Here is a 14,226-nt window from a genome sequence, read left to right as displayed (position 1 = left end):
TAGGATGTTTCCGCCTATTAATCTTAATTTCACGAGCGGACATATTTACGCGATTTTCAGTAGTGCCATATTATAGGATAACACGGAATTCCCAAAATTACTCCAATTAATCCAGTGTAATTGAAATTCTGAGAGACTGCGCATCTATTGCAAGTTATAGGTATCAAATATGAAGTAAACGGCATATGAATAGACAGCATTTTAAAGTGGTGCTATTATGCTAGGCACCCAGTCACCATAGGTGCTAATGAAACAGATTCAGCAGGATATGTTTGCAATATATCGAACAAGAAGCAAACAAGTACACACTGATCCATGTAATTAAAAGTCCTACTCGTATTGAGTAAATCGATTGCTTCGGTAAAAATCAATCCAATCCACTGATGTTTTATGTTCTTCTTTTACTTCACAATGACAGTCACAGGTATCGAAATCCAAAACTCTGCAGCTGAGATGTGTTTCGCCCCCCCCCCCCACCCCCGCCGGACTTTTTCAAGGCTGTGTATACACCCAGTGATATATGATATATATTTATACACAGAAAAGACAAATCATGGATTGCAGCATTGGAGCCAGTGAAATATGGCCTGAATAGAGAACATGAGTATTGGCAGATAATAGAGCTATGTGCTGATGACTGTTTTATAAAGTATGTTTACCTAACCAAGAACAATTGTTTGTATTATTTTGATAGCCTCATTTTTTTTCTTTTAGGGTGACTCTATTCACAAATGGGAGGGGGGGTTATGATCGATGATACCACAAAACATGTTTATCCATATCTGAGGACTACTCGCAAGATATTACAGCATCCAACTCGTGGGTCTTGTAATGAAAGATTGTTGGTTTCAGAAAGGTGGTGCGGGTCTATGCGTCTGGATGGGCTGGAGTATGTGCAGGGACAGTAATGCACACCTTAATTAGTGTGTGCCTTTACATCCTAAACAGTCCCAAACTTCAGTTGCATCAGATATTGGTAAAGACTGTAGACCGAAGAGGAGAGAAGTTACTCAGGTGACTGATCCAGAGGCATCAAGTACGATTTATCCTTAGTAGGCAAGCATCGACAACATAAGGCCAACTGAGGATCTGTTGTACCGGTACTTGCCAATGGCTACACCACACGCCCAGCTTAGTATAAAAAGCCTTTATTCTTCTGCGTTTATCTGCAAACTCAGCATTCTAGACCTGCGTCCACTTTACTATGCTCTAATGCTTATGTCACAGTTCTACTGAGTCCGTCATGAGCCACAAGGGTTCCGTCATAGGTAACTCACACGACACCTCACCAGGCTCATAGAGAGAGAGATTAGAGTCTATGCTATTCTCCCTGGATGCAGTAAACATGATGCAATGGAAGCTCAAAGTTGGAGAACGTTGGTTTAGGAATGGGCCTCCAGTGCGAGTCGAAGTCACATTTGACACCCGAAGGCGAGAGTCACTGATGAGGACATACATCTGAAACTTTGAATTACTTATAATGACACATATAATCCATTTAGTTGTGGCATTAATTACTGAGGCTTTCGTTCTCACACTGTAAACTCTGGTTAGTTACGCTATAAAGATTGAAAAGCTGAGGCCGCTGCTTGTGAAAGTAACCAGCACAGAATAATTGAATTCCAATATGATGTCTTTGTCTGCTCAACCAACCATGAATGATCCTGTCACAGGACTAACAGAGGATGGGGAATGACCTGGCCCTGTAGGATTTAAAATCTATGCTGACAGGTTGTGTATCCTGACAATAATGGCAAAAGTTCATCAGGGGGACACCTGGTGTCCTAGAAGGATGTCCAGGCTTGGTTAACTCATCTTTAAGTGGTTTACATGCAACATGTACAAATTCTCACATACTACATACCTGTAATCCTTCCCAGCTTGCCACCCAAAAAATGCCCCACCAGCCCACCGACATGGGCGCCGAGGCTGACACCGATGATGTGGATTGAGCTCTCGGAGGCGCCCAAAGCCTGGAAATTGAAGATGAAAACATTTATGAAATGACATTTACAACAGGGTGAGTGCAACAGTGGACGATTGCATGACATCGAACACATATGCTTTAGCAATAAACAGTGTATGAATGCATGACACCAAATGCATATGTCTTAGCCATGAACAGTGGACGATTGCATGACATCGAATACATATGCCTTAGCAATAAACAGTGTATGACTGCAGGACACCAAATACATATGTCTTAGCCATGAACAGTGGACGATTGTATGACAACAAATACATATGTGTTAGCCATGAACAGTGGATGATTGTATGACACCAAATATATGTCTTAGCCATGAACAGTGGACGATTGTATGACATCGAATACATATGCCTTAGCCGTGAACAGTGGATGATTGCATGGCATCGAATACATATGTCTTAGCCATGGACAGTGGACGATTGCATGACATCAAATACATATGCCTCAGCCATGAACAGTGAACGATTGCATGACATCGAATACATGAGTCTTAGCCATGAACAGTGGACGATTGCATGACATCAAATACATATGCCTCAGCCATGAACAGTGAACGATTGCATGACATCGAATACATGAGTCTTAGCCATGAACAGTGGATGATTGCATGACATCGAATACATATGCCTCAGCCATGAACAGTGGACTACTGCATTACATCAAATACATTTGTCTTAGTGATGAGACTATGGAAGATTAATCTTAGGGCTGTGGTTCTTAACCTGTGGTCCGGGGGCCCCCGGGGTCTCCGAAGTCTACTCAATGGGTCCTCAACCGCTTAGTAAACTAAATAATATTAACAAATTAATAAAGTGCATGTCAATAAGGAAGCAAAATGCTAAATTAATCATTTCAAAACGTTAGGAGGCTAAAAACTAACTTAGTGCCCTCAGATTGATTCTTGGGAGCAGTGCAAATGCAGTAAAGAGAATATAGTACAGACAGTGAAGGGCCTCAACTGAATTTAGGAATGCCCAAACCATCCTAAAAAAATGGAAATGTTGATTTTTCTAATATTCGTGAATTAAATAAAATATTGAATAATTGGGTAGTTGTGAGAAGTTGGCCTGGCATAAGATGTCCACTATTCTAGTGGGCACCTTGCACCAGTCCAAACGACCTGTATTGATGGTAGGTTTAAGACAACCTTTATAGAAAGCTATCCTAGTGGTAGCTGTGGAGAGCAGCCTTCAGGCTAAGTCTTGAAGGAATGTAAAGCAGCTTGTTTTACCAGTCTATAATCCCTTGAATAATCAAATGAAAGGAGACCCACACCAGGTATATATATATAAAATATATATATTTATTCTAAAACACACCCCTCTAGTCTCTTTATGGGGCTAGAAGTAAAAGTACAATACAAGAACTTAAATAGAACACAGTAAATAGCACAGTATACGTTTTGACCTAGGGGCCTCACAAACTATATACTAAGAAATTGGTATAAGTACTGCTTTAAGCATAGAGACAAGGCCTAGGGCCTGTAGAACCGCTGGGGCAACCAGGAACCACCCAAGGTAGGGACGCAGGAGGCCCACAGGGGACGCGCGCAGTGTCTAAACACAGCTGAAAATCACCATTGACTTCTATGGAGGAAATTAAAGTTACAAGTTTAGAGTTTAAGGACACTTAGGAGTGGAATACAGTTAAACCCCTTCAGTACTGGTCACTTCGAGAGTCAACACCCACTGGAGCACCGAAGAACTCATGTTACCTCAACCAGGGAAGCCGGGTGCATAGGTGTCTTTTCGTGTCGGGTTTTGTCGTTGTTTCAAATGGCGAGCTGCAAAGAAATGCTCCAGGCGACCAGGAGAAAAGTGTCCGGATGGATCCAAGGGTGGATCGGAGATCTGAAGAACCATAAAGCAGAGGCTACAGAGTCTGGGTCACTAGCCAGTGACCAGAATGGCGAGGAGAAGATGCCAGCCGATGTTGGGTGCTTTCAAGTGATGCAGGTGAAGCTCGACTCTAAAGCCATGAGGACCAGGAGGCGTCGACAACCAGGAGCAAGATTTGAGCCGTCCCATAGAGGATGTCGAGTGCTTCAGCGTCGGTATCCGGATTAGACCGAACAAGCCTTGGCAACAGCAACCCACACAAGATGACAAGATTGGCTTTGGTGCAGACCAGCAAGGTCTGAAGGACCCACCCTTTGGAGGAGAGTCAGGGCACGTCTAGAGCAATCAGGTGACCCCCAGGAACAAAGGATTGTTCTTCGTGGGGACCCACCAGTCGACAGACTAGGGACCGTAATGGCACCTCAAGCTGAAATGCTGAAAGCGGGCCCACGGAACACTCGTGGAGTGTAGGCCCACAATCTTCAATTCAAAAGGTGCTCAGGGCTTGGACTACAAGTAGTCCAATGGATAACTTCAGGAAAGCTCGGGAAGTTGATGCACTAGCAAATGTGCAGGATGTCCAAGAGTTCTGGTCCCACATCTCTCGTGATAGCTACAGGTCGCAGCTTCGCCGAGGACTCGTGTCAGCCTAGGAGATATCTGGAAGTCTGTGTCCTGTGTCGCAGATTCTTCGGGATCCGGCGGAAGCCTCAAAAATGCAGACCGGCAAGATGCTTCTTTGGTGCCTGTTTGAACAGGGGAGTCACTCCTTGACTTCAAGGGAGATTTCTTCTGTCTTCCAGTCGATATGGAATGTCGAAGGTCCAAGATTTTGTCTTCAGAGTTTCGTCCAGGGTAATCTAAAGTCCTAGGGACTAGGTTCCTATACTTATACCAAGTTTAGGGGTTGGACTAACTCTAGGGTCCAACCTATGGGAGGACCTGGGGAGGGGGTGGTTACACCCTTTCCCCTTTGTCCAGTTTCACACCAGAGCTGGGGCTGAGTGCCCCAGCAACCGGTTTGAACTGGGAAATGCACGGGGACACCTTGTGTGCCCCAGGCAGTGTCTGAAAAGCATTCACTGAATGCAACCCACCCTGCCCCAATACACTAAAGCCTGTCTTGGGAGGTGCTGGCACCTCCCTGGACAGGAAACCTATTGTACAGGCCTCCCCTGCAGGAGTTTCGTCCAGCAGCAGGAAGTCAGACTGGTGTCTGTGGCAGCAGCATCCATTTTGTGATGCTGGGGCTCTTTTAAACTATTACCGGGAAAGTAAGGGTGTACATGTCTTCTCCCTCTAGAAGGGTGGAATGCTACCCCCGCCACCAGGGGAGGGGGTAGTATTCCAAAGTGTTTAACACCAAACACAACAGGTTTTGATAAAGCCATTCCAAAGTAAGTTAGCATTAACCGTGAGGATTATAATGCACTTAAGAGTATATGGTATGTCTGCATCACAGAACAGCTATAAGGAAGGGATTCCGAAAGCTGCAGAGCGGCTCAGCTCAAGCCAGGGCACCCCCTCACACAAAACCAAGCACTCTGCCTTCAGGATTGTCAAGGCCTGCCATAGGAGTGACATATAGGTTTATATGTGTCTGTTTTAAAAGGTAGATATATGTATTATATATCTAAGTAAGGGGTGCTTACACCACCTTACCCAGGCTGCAGTAGCAGACCTGTGGTGCCATTTTGGGAGGCTTCCCAGGGGTGGCATAATACATGCTTCAGTCCCTGTTGGGCCTCTGGGGTACCTATGCCCTGGGTACCTAAGGTACCATATACTAGGGACTCACAAGGGTAACCAAGTAACCAATCTGGAGTGTACCTAATGTACAGGATATCAATTTAGAGAGAGAACAGCTAGGCAGGGGTCCTGATTAGCAGGGCCACAGCCAGACTAAAGTCGATAAACCAGAGAATCACAGCAAAAAGTGGGGGTAACCATCGGAAGCAGACCCTACTCTCCTACAGTAGTTGTTTGATGAATGCTTGTTATTTTTTGTGTATTATTTTGAGATTTATCTTATTCAAATTGCTTAAGCCGGGGTACGGCTGCAGGAATGGCTCAGTGGGGATCCCCAGGTTCCAGTAATGGCTCAGTGGGGGGCCACAAAAGTCAAAAGCGTCTGATCCTCTGCCATGGGGTGTTTAGGATCAGGACAGAAGGAATGGAAACTTACCATCTGCTCATGTGTGGAGTGAGTATCAGGATCAGGTTTGTTCTTCAGAGCATCCAGGTATGAGTTACTTCCCTCAGCAGCCATTTCCTCTCTGAGAAATGTATCTGTCTATGCAGCCTTCCCATTGGATGCTGAAGATACGTTTAAACAAGTGTGCTTTGATGTTGTGAAGAAGCTCACAAGAGGAAGACAGTTTTACAAGAATGTGTATGTTGGTATTTACATTCCAGAGTCTCAGAATGGAAAGAAGGGAGAGCAGAGCAAAGGATAAGAGAGTGGCTATGTCGCATTCTGGTGGGTCAGGCATCATTGTGCTGTGGTCAGTGTCTTTGGTGGGAGAGTGGTCCTGCTGGTGGGCCAGGCATCATTGTGCTGTGGTCAGTGTCTGTGGTTGGAGAGTGGTCCTGCTGGTGGGTCAGGCATCATTGTGCTGTAGTCAGTGTCTGTGGTTGGAGAGTGGTCCTGCTGGTGGGCCAGGCATCATTGTGCTGTGGTCAGTGTCTTTGGTGGGAGAGTGGTCCTGCTGGTGGGCCAGGCATCATTGTGCTGTGGTCAGTGTCTGTGGTTGGAGAGTGGTCCTGCTGGTGGGTCAGGCATCATTGTGCTGTGGCCAGTGTCTTTGGTGGGAGAGTGGTCCTGCTGGTGGGTCAAGCATCATTGTGCTGTGGTCAGTGTCTTTGGTTGGAGAGTGGTCCTGCTGGTGGGTCAGGCATGATTGTGCTGTTGTCAGTGTCTTTGGTCGGAGAGTGGTCCTGCTGGTGGGTCAAGCATCATTGTGCTGTGGTCAGTGTCTTTGGTCGGAGAGTGGTCCTGCTGGTGGGTCAAGCATCATTGTGCTGTGGTCAGTGTCTTTGGTGGGAGAGTGGTCCTGCTGGTGGGCCAGGCATGATTGTGCTGTGGGTCTTTGGTGGGAGAGTGGTCCTGCTGGTGGGTCAAGCATCATTGTGCTGTGGTCAGGGTCTTTGGTCGGAGAGTGGTCCTGCTGGTGGGTCAGGCATCATTGTGCTGTGGTCAGTGTCTTTGGTCGGAGAGTGGTCCTGCTGGTGGGTCAAGCCTCATTGTGCTGTGGTCAGTGTCTTTGGTGGGAGAGTGGTCCTGCTGGTGGGTCAGGCATCATTGTGCTGTGGTCAGTGTCTTTGGTTGGAGAGTGGTCCTGCTGGTGGGTCAAGCATCATTGTGCTGTGGTCGGTGTCTGTGGTTGGAGAGTGGTCCTGCTGGTGGGTCAAGCATCATTGTGCTGTGGTCGGTGTCTTTGGTGGGAGAGTGGTCCTGCTGGTGGGTCAAGCATCATTGTGCTGTGGTCAGTGTCTGTGGTTGGAGAGTGGTCCTGCTGGTGGGTCAGGCATCATTGTGCTGTGGTCAGTGTCTTTGGTGGGAGAGTGGTCCTGCTGGTGGGTCAGGCATCATTGTGCTGTGGTCAGTGTCTTTGGTGGGAGAGTGTTCCTGCTGGTGGGTCAGGCATCATTGTGCTGTGGTCGGTGTCTGTGGTTGGAGAGTGGTCCTGCTGGTGGGTCAAGCATCATTGTGCTGTGGTCAGTGTCTGTAGTTGGAGAGTGGTCCTGCTGGTGGGTCAAGCATCATTGTGCTGTGGTCAGTGTCTGTGGTTGGAGAGTGGTCCTGCTGGTGGGTCAAGCATCATTGTGCTGTGGTCAGTGTCTTTGGTGGGAGAGTGGTCCTGCTGGTGGGCCAGGCATCATTGTGCTGTGGTCAGTGTCTTTGGTGGGAGAGTGGTCCTGCTGGTGGGTCAAGCATCATTGTGCTGTGGTCAGTGTCTGTGGTTGGAGAGTGGTCCTGCTGGTGGGCCAGGCATCATTGTGCTGTGGTCAGTGTCTGTGGTTGGAGAGTGGTCCTGCTGGTGGGCCAGGCATCATTGTGCTGTGGTCAGGGTCTTTGGTGGGAGAGTGGTCCTGCTGGTGGGTCAAGCATCATTGTGCTGTGGTCAGGGTCTTTGGTCGGAGAGTGGTCCTGCTGGTGGGTCAGGCATCATTGTGCTGTGGTCAGTGTCTTTGGTCGGAGAGTGGTCCTGCTGGTGGGTCAAGCCTCATTGTGCTGTGGTCAGTGTCTTTGGTGGGAGAGTGGTCCTGCTGGTGGGCCAGGCATGATTGTGCTGTGGTCAGGGTCTTTGGTGGGAGAGTGGTCCTGCTGGTGGGTCAAGCATCATTGTGCTGTGGTCAGGGTCTTTGGTCGGAGAGTGGTCCTGCTGGTGGGTCAGGCATCATTGTGCTGTGGTCAGTGTCTTTGGTCGGAGAGTGGTCCTGCTGGTGGGTCAAGCCTCATTGTGCTGTGGTCGGTGTCTTTGGTGGGAGAGTGGTCCTGCTGGTGGGTCAGGCATCATTGTGCTGTGGTCAGTGTCTTTGGTTGGAGAGTGGTCCTGCTGGTGGGTCAAGCATCATTGTGCTGTGGTCGGTGTCTGTGGTTGGAGAGTGGTCCTGCTGGTGGGTCAAGCATCATTGTGCTGTGGTCGGTGTCTTTGGTGGGAGAGTGGTCCTGCTGGTGGGTCAAGCATCATTGTGCTGTGGTCAGTGTCTGTGGTTGGAGAGTGGTCCTGCTGGTGGGTCAGGCATCATTGTGCTGTGGTCAGTGTCTTTGGTGGGAGAGTGGTCCTGCTGGTGGGTCAGGCATCATTGTGCTGTGGTCAGTGTCTTTGGTGGGAGAGTGGTTGTGCTGTGGTCAGTGTCTTTGGTGGGAGAGTGGTCCTGCTGGTGGGTCAAGCATCATTGTGCTGTGGTCAGTGTCTTTGGTGGGAGAGTGGTCCTGCTGGTGGGTCAGGCATCATTGTGCTGTGGTCAGTGTCTTTGGTGGGAGAGTGGTCCTGCTGGTGGGTCAGGCATCATTGTGCTGTGGTCAGTGTCTTTGGTGGGAGAGCGGTCCTGCTGGTGGGCCAGGCATGATTGTGCTGTGGTCAGTGTCTTTGGTGGGAGAGCGGTCCTGCTGGTGGGTCAGGCATCATTGTCCTGTGGTCAGTGTCTTTGGTTGGAGAGTGGTCCTGCTGGTGGGTCAAGCATCATTGTGCTGTGGTCAGTGTCTTTGGTGGGAGAGTGGTCCTGCTGGTGGGTCAAGCATCATTGTGCTGTGGTCAGTGTCTTTGGTGGGAGAGTGGTCCTGCTGGTGGGTCAAGCATCATTGTGCTGTGGTCAGTGTCTTTGGTGGGAGAGTGGTCCTGCTGGTGGGTCAAGCATCATTGTGCTGTGGTCAGTGTCTTTGGTGGGAGAGTGGTCCTGCTGGTGGGTCAGGCATCATTGTGCTGTGGTCGGTGTCTGTGGTTGGAGAGTGGTCCTGCTGGTGGGTCAAGCATCATTGTGCTGTGGTCAGTGTCTTTGGTTGGAGAGTGGTCCTGCTGGTGGGTCAAGCATCATTGTGCTGTGGTCAGTGTCTTTGGTGGGAGAGTGGTCCTGCTGGTGGGCCAGGCATCATTGTGCTGTGGTCAGTGTCTTTGGTGGGAGAGTGGTCCTGCTGGTGGGTCAGGCATCATTGTGCTGTGGTCAGTGTCTTTGGTTGGAGAGTGGTCCTGCTGGTGGGCCAGGCATCATAGTGCTGTGGTCAGTGTCTTTGGTGGGAGAGTGGTCCTGCTGGTGGGTCAAGCATCATTGTGCTGTGGTCGGTGTCTGTGGTTGGAGAGTGGTCCTGCTGGTGGGTCAGGCATCATTGTGCTGTGGTCAGTGTCTTTGGTGGGAGAGTGGTCCTGCTGGTGGGTCAAGCATCATTGTGCTGTGGTCAGTGTCTTTGGTGGGAGAGTGGTCCTGCTGGTGGGTCAAGCATCATTGTGCTGTGGTCAGTGTCTTTGGTGGGAGAGTGGTCCTGCTGGTGGGTCAAGCATCATTGTGCTGTGGTCAGTGTCTTTGGTTGGAGAGTGGTCCTGCTGGTGGGCCAGGCATCATTGTGCTGTGGTCAGTGTCTTTGGTGGGAGAGTGGTCCTGCTGGTGGGTCAGGCATCATTGTGCTGTGGTCAGTGTCTTTGGTGGGAGAGTGGTCCTGCTGGTGGGTCAGGCATCATTGTGCTGTGGTCAGTGTCTTTGGTTGGAGAGTGGTCCTGCTGGTGGGCCAGGCATCATTGTGCTGTGGTCGGTGTCTTTGGTTGGAGAGTGGTCCTGCTGGTGGGTCAGGCATCATTGTGCTGTGGTCGGTGTCTTTGGTGGGAGAGTGGTCCTGCTGGTGGGTCAGGCATCATTGTGCTGTGGTCGGTGTCTTTGGTGGGAGAGTGGTCCTGCTGGTGGGTCAGGCATCATTGTGCTGTGGTCGGTGTCTTTGGTGGGAGAGTGGTCCTGCTGGTGGGCCAGGCATCATTGTGCTGTGGTCGGTGTCTTTGGTGGGAGAGTGGTCCTGCTGGTGGGTCAGGCATCATTGTGCTGTGGTCGGTGTCTTTGGTTGGAGAGTGGTCCTGCTGGTGGGCCAGGCATCATAGTGCTGTGGTCGGTGTCTTTGGTGGGAGAGTGGTCCTGCTGGTGGGTCAGGCATCATTGTGCTGTGGTCGGTGTCTGTGGTTGGAGAGTGGTCCTGCTGGTGGGTCAGGCATCATTGTGCTGTGGTCAGTGTCTTTGGTGGGAGAGTGGTCCTGCTGGTGGGTCAAGCATCATTGTGCTGTGGTCAGTGTCTTTGGTGGGAGAGTGGTCCTGCTGGTGGGTCAGGCATCATTGTGCTGTGGTCAGTGTCTTTGGTGGGAGAGTGGTCCTGCTGGTGGGCCAGGCATCATTGTGCTGTGGTCAGTGTCTTTGGTGGGAGAGTGGTCCTGCTGGTGGGTCAGGCATCATTGTGCTGTGGTCAGTGTCTTTGGTTGGAGAGTGGTCCTGCTGGTGGGCCAGGCATCATTGTGCTGTGGTCAGTGTCTTTGGTTGGAGAGTGGTCCTGCTGGTGGGTCAGGCATCATTGTGCTGTGGTCAGTGTCTTTGGTGGGAGAGTGGTCCTGCTGGTGGGTCAGGCATCATTGTGCTGTGGTCAGTGTCTTTGGTGGGAGAGTGGTCCTGCTGGTGGGTCAAGCATCATTGTGCTGTGGTCAGTGTCTTTGGTGGGAGAGTGGTCCTGCTGGTGGGCCAGGCATCATTGTGCTGTGGTCAGTGTCTTTGGTGGGAGAGTGGTCCTGCTGGTGGGCAGGCATCATTGTGCTGTGGTCAGTGTCTTTGGTTGGAGAGTGGTCCTGCTGGTGGGTCAGGCATCATTGTGCTGTGGTCAGTGTCTTTGGTGGGAGAGTGGTCCTGCTGGTGGGTCAGGCATCATTGTGCTGTGGTCAGTGTCTTTGGTGGGAGAGTGGTCCTGCTGGTGGGTCAAGCATCATTGTGCTGTGGTCAGTGTCTTTGGTGGGAGAGTGGTCCTGCTGGTGGGTCAAGCATCATTGTGCTGTGGTCAGTGTCTTTGGTGGGAGAGTGGTCCTGCTGGTGGGTCAGGCATCATAGTGCTGTGGTCAGTGTCTTTGGTGGGAGAGTGGTCCTGCTGGTGGGTCAGGCATCATTGTGCTGTGGTCAGTGTCTTTGGTGGGAGAGTGGTCCTGCTGGTGGGTCAAGCATCATTGTGCTGTGGTCAGTGTCTTTGGTGGGAGAGTGGTCCTGCTGGTGGGTCAGGCATCATTGTGCTGTGGTCAGTGTCTTTGGTGGGAGAGTGGTCCTGCTGGTGGGTCAAGCATCATTGTGCTGTGGTCAGTGTCTTTGGTGGGAGAGTGGTCCTGCTGGTGGGTCAGGCATCATTGTGCTGTGGTTAGTGTCTTTGGTTGGAGAGTGGTCCTGCTGGTGGGTCAGGCCTCTTTGTGCTTTGGTCAGTGTCTGTGGTTGGAGAGTGGTCCTGCTGGTGGGTCAGGCATCATTGAGCTGTGGTCAGTGTCTTTGGTGGGAGAGTGGTCCTGCAGGTGGGTCAGGCATCATTGTGCTGTGGTCAGTGTCTTTGGTGGGAGAGTGGTCCTGCTGGTGGGTCAAGCATCATTGTGCTGTGGTCAGTGTCTTTGGTTGGAGAGTGGTCCTGCAGGTGGGTCAGGCATCATTGTGCTGTGGTCAGTGTCTTTGGTGGGAGAGTGGTCCTGCTGGTGGGTCAAGCATCATTGTGCTGTGGTCAGTGTCTTTGGTGGGAGAGTGGTCCTGCTGGTGGGTCAGGCATCATTGTGCTGTGGTCAGTGTCTTTGGTTGGAGAGTGGTCCTGCTGGTGGGTCAAGCATCATTGTGCTGTGGTCGTTGTCTTTGGTGGGAGAGTGGTCCTGCTGGTGGGTCAGGCATCATTGTGCTGTGGTCAGTGTCTTTGGTGGGAGAGTGGTCCTGCTGGTGGGTCAGGCATCATTGTGCAGTGGTCAGTGTCTTTGGTGGCAGAGTGGTCCCGCTGGTGGGTCAGGCATCATTGTGCTGTGGTCGGTGTCTTTGGTGGGAGAGTGGTCCTGCTGGTGGGTCAAGCATCATTGTGCTGTGGTCGGTGTCTTTGGTGGGAGAGTGGTCCTGCTGGTGGGCCAGGCATCATTGTGCTGTGGTCAGTGTCTTTGGTGGGAGAGTGGTCCTGCTGGTGGGTCAGGCATCATAGTGCTGTGGTCAGTGTCTTTGGTGGGAGAGTGGTCCTGCTGGTGGGTCAGGCATCATTGTGCTGTGGTCAGTGTCTTTGGTGGGAGAGTGGTCCTGCTGGTGGGTCAGGCATCATTGTGCTGTGGTCGGTGTCTGTGGTTGGAGAGTGGTCCTGCTGGTGGGTCAAGCATCATTGTGCTGTGGTCAGTGTCTTTGGTTGGAGAGTGGTCCTGCAGGTGGGTCAGGCATCATTGTGCTGTGGTCAGTGTCTTTGGTGGGAGAGTGGTCCTGCTGGTGGGTCAAGCATCATTGTGCTGTGGTCAGTGTCTTTGGTGGGAGAGTGGTCCTGCTGGTGGGTCAGGCATCATTGTGCTGTGGTCAGTGTCTTTGGTTGGAGAGTGGTCCTGCTGGTGGGTCAGGCATCATTGTGCTGTGGTCAGTGTCTTTGGTGGGAGAGTGGTCCTGCTGGTGGGTCAAGCATCATTGTGCTGTGGTCGGTGTCTGTGGTTGGAGAGTGGTCCTGCTGGTGGGTCAGGCATCATAGTCCTGTGGTCAGTGTCTTTGGTGGGAGAGTGGTCCTGCTGGTGGGTCAGGCATCATTGTGCTGTGGTCAGTGTCTTTGGTGGGAGAGTGGTCCTGCTGGTGGGTCAAGCATCATTGTGCTGTGGTCAGTGTCTTTGGTGGGAGAGTGGTCCTGCTGGTGGGTCAGGCATCATTGTGCTGTGGTCAGTGTCTTTGGTGGGAGAGTGGTCCTGCTGGTGGGTCAAGCATCATTGTGCTGTGGTCAGTGTCTTTGGTGGGAGAGTGGTCCTGCTGGTGGGTCAGGCATCATTGTGCTGTGGTCAGTGTCTTTGGTTGGAGAGTGGTCCTGCTGGTGGGTCAGGCCTCTTTGTGCTTTGGTCAGTGTCTGTGGTTGGAGAGTGGTCCTGCTGGTGGGTCAGGCATCATTGAGCTGTGGTCAGTGTCTTTGGTGGGAGAGTGGTCCTGCAGGTGGGTCAGGCATCATTGTGCTGTGGTCAGTGTCTTTGGTGGGAGAGTGGTCCTGCTGGTGGGTCAAGCATCATTGTGCTGTGGTCAGTGTCTTTGGTTGGAGAGTGGTCCTGCAGGTGGGTCAGGCATCATTGTGCTGTGGTCAGTGTCTTTGGTGGGAGAGTGGTCCTGCTGGTGGGTCAAGCATCATTGTGCTGTGGTCAGTGTCTTTGGTGGGAGAGTGGTCCTGCTGGTGGGTCAGGCATCATTGTGCTGTGGTCAGTGTCTTTGGTTGGAGAGTGGTCCTGCTGGTGGGTCAAGCATCATTGTGCTGTGGTCGTTGTCTTTGGTGGGAGAGTGGTCCTGCTGGTGGGTCAGGCATCATTGTGCTGTGGTCAGTGTCTTTGGTGGGAGAGTGGTCCTGCTGGTGGGTCAGGCATCATTGTGCAGTGGTCAGTGTCTTTGGTGGCAGAGTGGTCCCGCTGGTGGGTCAGGCATCATTGTGCTGTGGTCGGTGTCTTTGGTGGGAGAGTGGTCCTGCTGGTGGGTCAAGCATCATTGTGCTGTGGTCGGTGTCTTTGGTGGGAGAGTGGTCCTGCTGGTGGGCCAGGCATCATTGTGCTGTGGTCAGTGTCTTTGGTGGGAGAGTGGTCCTGCTGGTGGGTCAGGCATCATAGTGCTGTGGTCAGTGTCTTTGGTGGGAGAGTGGTCCTGCTGGTGGGTCAGGCATCATTGTGCTGTGGTCAGTGTCTTTGGTGGGAGAGTGGTCCTGCTGGTGGG

At 51.4% G+C, this 14,226-nt stretch overlaps 1 protein-coding gene across 1 annotated transcript in view; it reads right to left on the bottom strand.

The window, feature by feature from the left end:
* The window catches only part of PLA1A (phospholipase A1 member A), a 152,291-nt gene that overhangs the window by 73,163 nt on the left and 64,902 nt on the right, over positions 1-14,226 (bottom strand). The window contains exon 5 of the mRNA XM_086935846.1: positions 1,865-1,973. Within this exon, the coding sequence (XP_086791972.1) occupies positions 1,865-1,973 (109 nt within the window). The remainder of the gene's footprint in view (positions 1-1,864; positions 1,974-14,226) is intronic.

The sequence above is a fragment of the Lissotriton vulgaris genome, chromosome 8, assembly GCF_964263255.1.
Source record: "Lissotriton vulgaris chromosome 8, aLisVul1.2, whole genome shotgun sequence".
Classification (NCBI taxonomy): Eukaryota; Metazoa; Chordata; class Amphibia; order Caudata; family Salamandridae; genus Lissotriton; species Lissotriton vulgaris.
Note: the sequence above shows the minus strand (reverse complement) of the source record. Positions and strands in the feature narration are given on the sequence as shown.